The 12,010-nt window shown below is 37.7% G+C and overlaps 1 protein-coding gene across 4 annotated transcripts in view; it reads left to right on the forward strand.

Annotated features, from left to right (window-relative positions):
• Positions 1–12,010, forward strand: part of CPEB3 (cytoplasmic polyadenylation element binding protein 3) — a 100,172-nt gene that overhangs the window by 26,692 nt on the left and 61,470 nt on the right. For 2 of the 4 annotated variants that reach the window (XM_075154755.1, XM_075154756.1), the window contains exon 3: positions 6,384–6,474. The exons of 1 other annotated variant lie outside the window; for it this stretch is intronic. In XM_075154755.1, coding sequence (XP_075010856.1) covers positions 6,384–6,474 — 91 coding nt within the window. Of the gene's footprint in view, positions 1–6,383; positions 6,544–12,010 lie in introns of all 4 variants that reach the window. One more of the 4 variants, XM_075154754.1, reaches the window with a different exon arrangement.

The raw sequence follows: 12,010 nt of genomic DNA on the forward strand, positions 1-12,010 counted from the left end.
TAGAGGGGCAGAATTGCCTCCCTCAACCTGCTGGCCACGCTTCTTTTGATGCAGCCCAAGATACAGTTGGTCTTCTGGGCTGCAAGCGCACATTGTCAGCTCATGTCCAGCTTTTCATCCGCCGGTACCCCCAAGTCCTTCTCGGCAGGGCTGCTCTCAATCCCTTCATCCCCCAGCCTGTATTGATACCAGAGATTGCCCCAACCCAGGCACAGGACCCTGCACTTGGCCTTGTTGAACCTCATGAGGTTCATCCGGGCCCAGTTCTCGAGCTTGTCCAGGTTCCTCTGGATGGCATCCCGTCCCTCAGGTGTGTCAACTGCACCACTCAGCTTGGTGTCAGTGAGGATGCACTCAATCCCACTGTCTGTGCCACTGATGAAGATATTAAACAGTACTGCTCCCAATACGAACCCCTGTGGGACACGACTTGTCAACAATCTCCATCTGGGGAGGTTGACCACTACCGTCTGGATGTGACCATCCAACCAATTCCTCATCCACTGGACAGTCCACCCATCAAATCCATATCTCTCCAATTTAGAGTGAAGGATGTAGTGGGGGACCGTGTCAAAGGCCTTGGAGAGGTCCAGATAGATGACATCAGTAGCTCTTCCCACATCCACTGATGTAGTGACTCCATCACAGAAGGCCACTAGGCTGGTCAGGCAGGACTTGCCCTTGGTGAAGCCATGCTGACTGTCTCGAATCACCTCCCTGTCCTCCATGTGCCTTAGCATAGCTTCCAGGAGGATCTGTTCCATGATCTTCCCAGACACAGAGGTGAGACAGACTGGCCTGTAGTTCCCTGGGTCTTCCTTTTTTCCCTTTTTAAAAATGGGGGTTATGTTTCCCCTTTTCCAGTCAGTGGGAACTTCACCGGACTGCCATGACTTCTCAAGTATGATGGATAGTGGTTTAGCAACTTCATCCACTGGTTCCCTCAGGACCTGCAGGTGGATCTCACCCGGTCCCATGGACTTGTGCACCTTGAATACCTTGTGTTACTTAGATGGTCTCAAACCTGATCTTCTCCTACAGTGGGCGGCTCTTCATTCTCCCAGTCCCTGCCTTTGCCTTCTGCGGCTTGGGCGATGAGGCTTGAGCACTTGCCAGTGAAGACTGAGGCAAAAAAAGTCATTGAGTACCTCAGCCTTCTCCATATACCAGGTAAACAGGTATCCTGTTTCATTCCGGAGAGGGCCCACGTTTTCCCTAGTCGTCCTTTTATCACCAACATACCTGTAGAAGCTTTTCTTGTTGCCCTTGATGTCCCTGGCCAGATTTAATTCTATCAGGGCTTTAGCTTTCCTAACCTGATCCCTGGCTGCTCAGACAATTTCTCTGTATTCTTCCCAGGCTACCTGTCCTTGCTTCCACCCTCTGTAGGCTTCCTTTTTGTGTTTGAGCGTGTCAGGAGCTCCTTGTTCATCCATGCAGGCCTCCTAGTGTTTTTTCCTGACTTCCTCTTTGTTGGGATGCATCGCTCCTGAGCTTGGAGGAGGTGATCCTTGAATATTAACCAGCTTTCTTGGGGCCCTCTTCCCTCCAAGGCTTTATCCCATGGCACTCTACCAAGCAGATCCCTGAAGAGGCCAAAGTCTGCTCTCCTGAAGTCCAGGGTAGCGATCTTGCTGTGCGCTCTCCTTGGTGCCCTAAGGATCTTGAACTCCACCATTTCATGACCAATGGTGATGTGTCTCCGCTGCTATAATCCTCTGCAGAGACAGAAGAAAAAGATACAGCTTCAGTGCATGTTCTCCATGTCTCTGCCATGGGATATGTTGGTCATTTCCTTTTTTAGTTCATTAGTTCCAATTACTTTGGGCTACCTGTTCAATCTGAAGGAGGTAGTGAGGAAGCCAGGCTGTATTAAGGTCTGCTTAACACCTATTATGGCCCCAGCTATAGATCTGGTCTTGGCTTTGTCATACTTATATGTAGTCATATATTCTTTTCTCATTCTTTACCTTTCCCTCTTGCTAGTAAAGACATGGTTTGTGTATCTATTGGGAGGGAACTGAAGTAGTGCTAGGTATGCCTTGCCCTTACATGCCCATGCTCTGAGTCTGAAGGGGGCAGGACAAAGCACACCACAGTACAGGGTGTGAAAAAGGGAAAAAGTTCTTTTGATTTCAAATGACACACATACATGTCAATTACATACTTCAGGTACTGCTAAGTAATCTTTGTTTCATAATTAAGATAACCCTTAACTTTAAGAATATCTTTTGCCCTCCTGGAATTTGCTGACACACTGATTACACCTCAGCCATCTCCTGGAGTAAGCAACACAGTCCTAGAGATAAACAGACCTCTTCAAAGCACTGTTTTGATTCATTCCTGGAGCTGGTTCATTATGCGTATTGGATGGAGATTGGAGACCTCTGAAAAATTATGGTTGTGTAATTAAAGACTAGCATAATACATATACACAAAAGTGTAAAATGCAGGTAAAATGCAAATTATTGTATTTTCTCATTTTATTTTAGTGTCTTGACTTTGCAGTTATTTTTTGGCAGAGTTACTGTTCAGGGTCTTTTTTTTTTTTTTAAATTAACAGACAGATTATAGACACTATTTTTTTGTGATGTTTTTAATCAGACTTACAAGTAAGATATTTAAAGGTAGAAAGTTGAGACCCAACTTCAGCTGGAGGTCTGTTTCAGTTTGTGATCCTTCAAAAATTTGATCCTGCATATGCACTTGTAATGTTTCACTATGCTTACATATACACTTTGAGGAAGTCTATGTCATGGATGAATGCATAAATAACAGCCGAGGGCTGGGATTTAAAGTTCTGGGACCCGTGTCTTCTCTGAGAGTTGTTATTACTAAGCTGTTTTTCTTTCTTTCAAGACTAGAGTATTTTAAGAACTGAAATATGCTAGAAGCTAACAAGGGAGGAGCTGCTGTCTGTACCCAAGCAAAAGTACAATCCAACATGGGCAGGCTGGACTTAATTTTTTGCTAACTTAATGATTGCTGTGTAGCCAAAGGCAGTGCCTTGTAGATGGAGATTTCTCTTTTATCTGTAATGTAGTTTATCTAAGTAGGTCTTAGGATCTTTGTCTTCTCTAGAAGATCCCAGCAGATTTTCCAGACTTGCTGGATTTTCAAACTGCTTTTCCAATTTTTTTATTCTGCTTTATCATTCTGTAGTTTATATTTTGATTTCCCTTCATGGTCCTAGTCCCAGAACTTCCTTGCAAAGTTCTCATGTGCTACTAAGGACTTTTATGAATTGTTTCCATTGTTGGAATTGTTTGGTAGTGGATTGGTAGCCTGTGGAAACAATGCAAAAGCAAATTCGGGAGATGGAACAGTATCAGCTCACAAAACCAGGAGAACCTGTTTGTGCTGAGAAGTAAGGAAACATCATCCTGTGCATGTGTGTGCAGAAGCACCAGGCTTTTTGCAGGAAGTTGCTGAATTTAGGAAACAATCTTCAAATCTGCTGAGTACAAATGAGTTACTACTGAAATGAAAGCTACTAAGAAAAATGGTAGTAGCCCTTTTACTTAGGAGCTAGAATGTTAGCTCTGACTTATTCATCACCCACACTATGAAATCTATAATCAGCATGCGTTATACTTATGCACATGCCACAACATACTTGTAAAAACCTTGTTGTGTCTAAATTTCCTTTACTTGATTTAGCTCGCTCAAGTACTATAGTGGGAAGTGTTGTAATTGCCTAGGTAAAGGCTGTTGATTAAATTGATCTTCTGTGTTCAATGTAGGTCTAATTTAATCTTGAAAATATATTGCAGGTTTGTACGCCCCTTAAAAGGTTAGAAAGATCCTACATTCTAGCAGACCTGCCCTGTATAGCCTTGCCTTTGATGCTACAATTTTTTTCTCCCCTTTTTTCACATGCATCCACGTGCACAGCTCCCTGGGAAGTTTTAGAACAAAGTAGGACCTCCCAGGGATTTGGTGCTATAGTGGCATACTTAAAATATAACATACATATGTTAATAAAGGACAATGAAATTCAGTTTGTAGGCTATGTCCTCTTCTGAACTCACTCCTTCTGGGCTCTAAGACTGTAATCTCAGGAATGTTTAAAGATGGAATAAACTATCATTGTGGCAAAAGCAGGAGTCCTGCCCTTTTGCTCTCCTGCCAGTGTTGGCTTTGCCAGCTCAGCTCTGCTACAGATGTATAGTAAACCAGATAAGGGGGCTGACCGGACTGAAAAATACTTCCCCACCCCTATTTAGGATATAAGCTGTATGTCTGCTTTTGTATTTGCTCTTCAAAAAGATGCCATACTGTAAAACCTGACCTCCTTACATATTCACAGTACAGATATTTAAAAGGTATTTAAAAGAAACAAATAGAAAAAGACTACTAAAATTCATGCTTTGAGGGAATAATATAGATCCTATTTAATCAAGTTACTAATATATCACAAGAATGGAATTTTTTTTTACTTCCAAGATACACTTTCTCTTTTCAATCTAGCCTTGCATTTCTTTTAAGAAAGTGAATATGAAATAAAACAAACTCTTCTCTCCTACTACATATTACCCAGCAGTGGGTTGTTTTAACCAAAATAAAGTTTTCTGTTAAGAAAAAAAATTACATCAGGGTTTTGGGTTTTTGGTGTTTGTTTCCTTCCCCCCACCTCGCCCCTCCCCTGCCCAAGATCTATTTTAGATTTCCTGGGCATAAATTTTATTTTATATTCCATATGTATTGATACACTTGGATGCGTGAATAAGTACTCTTTTAAATACAGTACACAAATGTTGGCATTCTAAGCAGCTGTAGAAGACAAAATCATCAACAATGAAAACTGAAAATCAGTGAGCTCATTTGAACTTTAGTGCTTAGTATAGTTTCTAACAGAAATCAAGTATTGTTCGTTGGACATCATGTTTGACCGCCAAAAAAACTTCAATAGGTGAAATAAATGTGTGAAGAAAATAACGCTAGCCCACTTATAGAAAATAAAACATTACTATGTTGGAGAAGGGAAGTTGGATCTTCAGTAGAGTAGGCAGACTGTGGGAACGTGAGATTTTTGACAGTAGGAAGATGTGTATTTCAGAGCTTTCTGTAGCAGCAAACTTTTAATGACGTGTATTTACTTGAATTCTAGAACAAGAGTATTAAAAGAAAGCATAATTATACCAATGAACTCATTCTCTCCTTTAGTTTTATTTAAAGACAACCTAAGAAAAAGAGGGTTCAAGGGAAATAATGCGTATTAAGGCAAAACTTGTGTTACATTTTCTATGGATACTGCTGCTTCTTGTCTGAGGATTTTAAATTTTATTCTTTCAAGCAAGATGATTATCTGGTAGTAACCAGGTGGAAAACATTGTTCCAGGAATTTTGGGAGCATATTACAATGAAAGTTTCAGTTTGCACAGTAGAATGTTATGCCACGCTTTATTAATTGTAGCATAATATAGTGTACAAAGAAAAACTGCTATCTTTTATATACTTGTGCTTTACTTCTTTTTTAATGATAGCGATGAGAATAAGAAAATTGGTGTGTTTTAGAAACTGTCTGACTACAACAAGGGGACCGTTCTGTTATGCTGTCCCATGGCATACAGTACTCTAGATACATGGGCATGGGTAGATTGTTCCCTCCATAAGATTGTTCCTGAACTTTGAAACTGCTTATTTTGATAGGCCTGCTAAAGGTTGTTTGTAGGGTGTTTTTTTTTTTTCTACTTTTTCCCTTTTGCTTACTTGAAAAACAGAAGCTGAACTACAGCGAATTAAAAATGAGAGAATCAAACAATACAAACCAACTCTTGCTCAGGTTTTTGAGTGCCCTAGTCTGAAAGTGTTGCATATCCTATCTTGCTTTTTGTTTTGTCTTGCATCTAGTGTATTTTCCTTAAACCTGTGAGATTCATGTTAGACATTTGAAGAATTACTTGGTACTTTCTGGAACAAATGTGCCTGCTGGCATCTTGAGCATTGCTTGCTCTGCTCTGATGTTAACATAGCACTGTGACAGAAGGCAGATGATGAAGCTGTAAAACAAAAATCTCTGAACCAATTTCACTTCTCCAGTGTAAACATTAATATTGCTTTATTTTGAAGTTCTTATTTAAATGATAAGTTTTAGAATTAACTATTGTTTGTATATATATTTTTAGAAGTATTAAAAAGCCTCTCTGCATAGCTGTACTGGTGAAAGCAGCAGTTGCAAAATGAAGGGTATCATTTTAACAACTGTAGGCTTATATTTATCAATTTTTTTTGTAATATAAATAGTTATATCAAGAAGAAATGTAGAATTGGATGCTGGAGTTTTATAAAATAAGAAATGAGCCTGTGTTAGCAAATGATTTTTTTCTATAACAGTCTGTCTTTCCTTTTTTTTTTTTTTTCCCTTTTTCTTTTTCTTCTAGGACCGGAATAGGCCCTATGACACTTTTAACTTGCACTCTTTGGAAAATTCCTTAATGGATATGATAAGGACTGATCATGAGCCTCTGAAAGGTAAACACTACCCTCCCAGTGGCCCACCAATGAGTTTCGCTGATATAATGTGGAGGAATCATTTTACAGGTTAGGAATATTCATATGTCCATGCTTGCTTGGTGTTTAAACAAAAATCAGCTTTTCAGTATTGCTATAAACCTTTTGCTAATGAATGGGTTGTCAGTTATGTAAAACTTCTGTTTTCCCATCTTAAGATAATCATCTCTACTGTAGGAAGATAAGGTGAAATGTGTATACATTTATTGTAAGTGCACAATGATAATATTATCTAACTGGCATTTCCAAAACTTGTTTTTTCATATCAGCAAATTGCAAAATTCAGAAAATGTGTAGTGCAACTGGAGTCCAATTGTTATGTTCAACGTCTTATTCAAAGTTAATACTACTCTTATTTTTTGATCATCAGCTAGTATACAGGGTTCTAAAACAACCACTGTATCAAGCTTAGTCTCTACAGTTGTTTCAGGTTTCTTTTAAAAAAATGTATCTTAATTTGGATTTCAAATTGTTAGGAGGAGCCCAAAGCTATTAGATGTTGTTAAGTGCTGGGAAAGTTTTGATTATTTATGCTACTAAACGGTGTTTGTTCTACCAGGTATAGCATTGGAGATGAAACCATTTCTAATGCTTAGCTGATACTGAACAGTGAAAGGTTGTGGCAGCATTTCAATGAACAAATATTCCTGATTGACCTGCACACTCCTCTGTCTTAATCTTTCATTGGTTAAGTTTAAAAATAGGTACACATTCTTGCTCACATGCATTCTTGCTGACTTTGAAGACTGAAGCTAATAGTTTGACATAAGCAAAGGAAGTATTGAGCTAGAAATGATGCCCAAACTCTAAGAAGTCAGGACACTGGAACTGATAGAGAAGAAATTTAGTTATGTATGGGAGTTCCTATGCTAATGCTTACATATATACTTTTCTGATGTCACAACTACCTCATTTGCTCCCCTCCCCATTTATATATTACATCTGGAAAAATATTTTTTCTTGATCTAAGGTCTTGTGCCTTTTTCACCATCTTTCTGGTTCCAGAGTTTTTTTTAAACCATACCAAACTGTGTTCTGTACTCTTAGCTCTTTTAACCTGTGCTTTCCACTATCATCTTGAAATTTGCTGTGCTATAGCCGTCATGTGTCTTTAACCATTATTTAGCTGTCCAAAATGGCAAGAAATACTGTCTCATGTCTATTCTGATCATAGTCCTCCAAAATAAGTGTTAACCTGAAACTTATAAAAAACAAGCTCAACAAAATTGAGATTTCTGCTGGATATACATTTCATATGGCTGGTATTAAAAAAAAAAAAAAAATCCAAATTGCTAGTAAGTAGATTTAAGTATTTATTGTATCTTATTAAATGTATTATAATTTAGCTAAAACTCCATTTTTTTAAAAAATCAGTATTTATTTAAATATACAAATTGAGACTCATTTTTTAAAGACTGAATTTCCATATGAACCTGAGCGTGTGGAAAAAATGAGAAAGATTGGATTAGAAATTGTATTACTCTAGAAACTAAAGACTTTAACATCATATAAGTGCAATTTTGCTTATACTTTTATTATTGTCTTTTTGTAACCATTTGAAAATGTTTTTTAATCAGAATATTAGCACATAAAATAATAATGGGTACAAATCTTTAATTCTTTTGTGTTGTTGGATCATTCTATCAAGAATAGTTTCCAATACTCAACTGAGGTAGTCTCTGTGAATGTTGCAAGTGGCATATTCCACAGCTGCACCTGAGTGTCATAATGCTATTTAATGCTGGTGTTTTGCATGAGGTAGAAATGAAATTCTTGGTTTCATGAAGCATCTTCATGCTTTTCAAGAAAAGTATCTGTTCCAGAACAAACTTAATATTTTCATCTCTACTAGGTTATTACTGACTAGTTTAAATGGACATTTGAAAGCAGTAGGAACTGCTTCCTTCTGCTCAAAAAGTAAAACCAAAGAGTTGGGTATTAATTGTAAAGTTTGAGTTGATCTTTTCTGTTCGCCGGTGGGACTGTTAGCTGTACTTTTTCTCTAACAAACATTTCTGTCACTTACTGGATGTGCTTTTTCCAGCTATCTCATTTTCTCACTCAGTGCTGCTCACCTGTTTTGACCTTCCTGCCTCATTACTTAGCTCTCTTCCAGCTTCCAGTCCAGTGACTGTTGGAGAAGACTTGTTTACTATTAATTATCTCTCTCTGTCTCTGCCCAGCTGTTTTTTTTCCCGCTGATATAGTTAATTCTCTATCTTGCTTTCTTTTCCTCCTCCCTCTAACTACAGGGCTGACTTTGCTAACCTCCAGTCTTGGCTTGACCTAGCGTGCACTTTCCTCTACTCGTGTTTTCACACTATGCAGCATGACTGGCAATATTCGTAGGAGTGACTGTTTCAGGACATGTTAATTCTCCCTTCCAAAAAGTGTTGTCTTCCTCTGTGTTAAACAAACCTATGTTACTATTTTAACTGAATCCTTTTCATAAAAACCTAACTATTTCTCTGCAAACATTGATCCACTCCTCAAATCACTTTCCTATTGCATTTTTGTTGCCTTTCTGTGAACATTGGTCTTGGCTCTTCCCTTGTACCTCCAACTTTCTGCTGTTCCTCTACCAAAGACACAGAAGGTTTTCAACTGCTGCCCTTCTCTGCACCTTCCTCAGATTTCACTTAATCTTGTCTTCTAAACTCACTTGCTTTTTTCTTATTTACCCCACTCTCCTCTGGCTCTCCCCCTTAAAGTAGCAGCACATTTTAGTTTGTAATCACTTTGAGAAAATAAGTGATCAACTCTGCTTGCTTTTGCTTGTTTCTTTAGTTATTGTCACATTTTCATTTATTTTCACCTTAAAGCTTTTTGAATATACTGGTTATGTACTTCAGCTTGTTTTTTCAGTTCTTCATAGACATTCCTGTGTGAATGCCTCTTGTGCGAAATTTCAGCTGCTCTTTCTGGAATCTTTAACTTAACCAAATCTCAGAGCTACTTCCTCTTCATTTTACTTCCTCTGCATTTCATAGTAAACTGGGTATGTTTTTTCCCTTTAAATTTTCTCTTTAAATCTTCCCTTCCTCTGGCATCTGTGACTGTCCTCTGAGAGGTTTTGTGCAGCTTTTTCTTGTGTAGATAGAAAGTAAAACAACCACAGAAATTCTGGTTTAAAAAACAGACAGCCAAAGAAAAATAATGAAATAGCTTTCAAGTGACTTTTTAAATTGTTAACCTTATGGTAAACAAGCCTTGTTTTCTCAAACAATTTTAGCGAACAGTGCTTACATGTCAGTTGGCCTTATATTTACTATCCAAATTTTTAAACAGAAGGGGTGAAAAGATGAGTACCAAAAGCCTCTGATTTTGAAAACACAGAAAGATTTCATTCTAGAAAAGCTATACATTTCTTGGAGCCTTCAATGCATGTTACAAAGCCAGTGCAGCTGTTTCAGGATCATTTCAGTCTGCTGCTGGCAACAGTGTCTTCAGCAAATGCATATTTTTAGAAGTACTGTTTGTATACGTATTCATTAGTAAAACATTGCAGGTGGTTTATCTGAAGTTTGAAACTTTGCTTGGAACATGTGCCCCCTCACATCCCAGCAGATACTTGAAACAAAAAAGAATTATCTTGGATATAGAACAAGGGCTCTAGATTAGAATGTGGATGGGAGGGTTAACCATAAAAGATTCTGATGTGAAGACTTTTTTGGGGGGTGTTGCTTTCAAGTGTGGAACAAGAGAAAGGCTGAAGGATTGTTGGTGCAGCAGAAACTAACTGATCCTCAGTCTTGCAATATTGAATTACTTACATTGAGCGAATGCTAACTCGGTCTGATTGGCAGGCTGGCTTGGTGCTCTCCAGCTAGGAGAGCTAGGGTCACTTAGTTCTTTTTGGGTGTTTCTTGCTGTAAGAGAGATTTGATACCTAGCTCTGAGGTTTCTGGACTTAGATAAATTACCAGCTTATCCATCTATGTTGCATTTTATCTTGAGCCCAGTCTTGGGAGAAGGTGTTCAGTGTCAGCTCTTACTCTGTTTTTGTCTAAAACTGATTTCTCTTTCTCAGGTTTTCCTACCAGATAGGGGTACCCTGTTATAGGTTCTTGTCTTTCTGTTCTCATAGTCTGGGAACTGTGTAACTTTACAAATTGTTTGCCTGTTACCATTTCCATGCTTTGAGATCTAAAGAATGTAAACTCATTAAAAAGGAAGTCTCATTTTCTTTTCTCCCACAACAGTTAGGCAGCCTTCCTTACCTGCTTTCTCTGCTATAAAGACCAGCTTCAACATTTTTCTTCTCTTTCAGTCAATACTCGTAAATCCTTTTCTCCTTTCAAAAAGGAGGAAAAAAAGAGGAAAAAAGTACAGTAAAGGAATTGTTAAGCTTCTTCTAGTTAAAGACGAATTACTGTACATGGTCAAGGGTATCTGGTTGTTCCCTGTGTCAGTCGTAACCAGGCCTATATGACAGAATTGTGCAATATTTTTCTAAGATGTTTTTCCTGAACTGTCTTATTTATTTTCTGAGTTGCCAATAAAATATATTATATTCTACAAAAACTTGGGGGAGAGTTTTGCTTTAATGAGGAAAGGATATATTTGCAGTATTTTATAACCTGTTGGTATTTACGTACCGCTTCTACCTAATGCTGTAGGGCAAAACTGAATTATCAGAATAGCTATGGGTAGATGTTACTTTTTACTGACTAAACCATTTCTTTCCTACATCGAAGTGTCTCCTGTTTATGGTGTAATATGTCACTGTTGCAATATGTTTATCCGTGTCAAACTATTGCATTACAACACAAACAGAGGCATTCTGATCTATAAAAAATATTTTGATCAGTAGTAACTAGCAGCTGCCTTTGTTCTATTTTTAAATAATTAAATAAAATATTTCAGCTGTGTTAGATCATATGCTATGCACATGTGCTACTGACAGGTCATGAAACTGAACCAAAATATAAAATTGAGGAGAGAAGTCATGTCCCTTTGAAATATTTATTTTAAATTTACTGTTACAGTAGATAACTGTAATATTTGGGGTTTATTTTAAAACAGAATGGAAACAAACTTTGTAACATGCAAATCCCCAACTAACAAAAATTCTGAGGTTTTTGTAAAGTATCAGTGGAACACATCTTCAAGTATGAGTATTTTGAGACAACATATGTACAAGGAGAATTTCAAGAGTAGGCTTTATTAAAACTAATTTTAATGGATATCATACTGTAGAAGGATACATAAAATATGTGCTGATTATGTCATACATAATATTTCAGTAGAATGTACATGCTCCCTGACTATCTTAGCATTTGTTGTTCTGAGATTGTTTGAGACTGAATACAAATGTACAACAGTTCAGAGGTAGAAACAGCATCTGTGGGGAAACTTCTAATCTTGATTTTTCAATGCTTAATATGAATGACACCCATATATTTGCACAACAGAAGACTGAAGTTACTGGGGTTACTACTTTTTAACTATTGTAAAGACTGTATCAGGTCATATGAAACTAAGTAAAATTTAAGAT

This window comes from Calonectris borealis, chromosome 7, assembly GCF_964195595.1.
Source record: "Calonectris borealis chromosome 7, bCalBor7.hap1.2, whole genome shotgun sequence".
Lineage (NCBI taxonomy): Eukaryota > Metazoa > Chordata > Aves > Procellariiformes > Procellariidae > Calonectris > Calonectris borealis.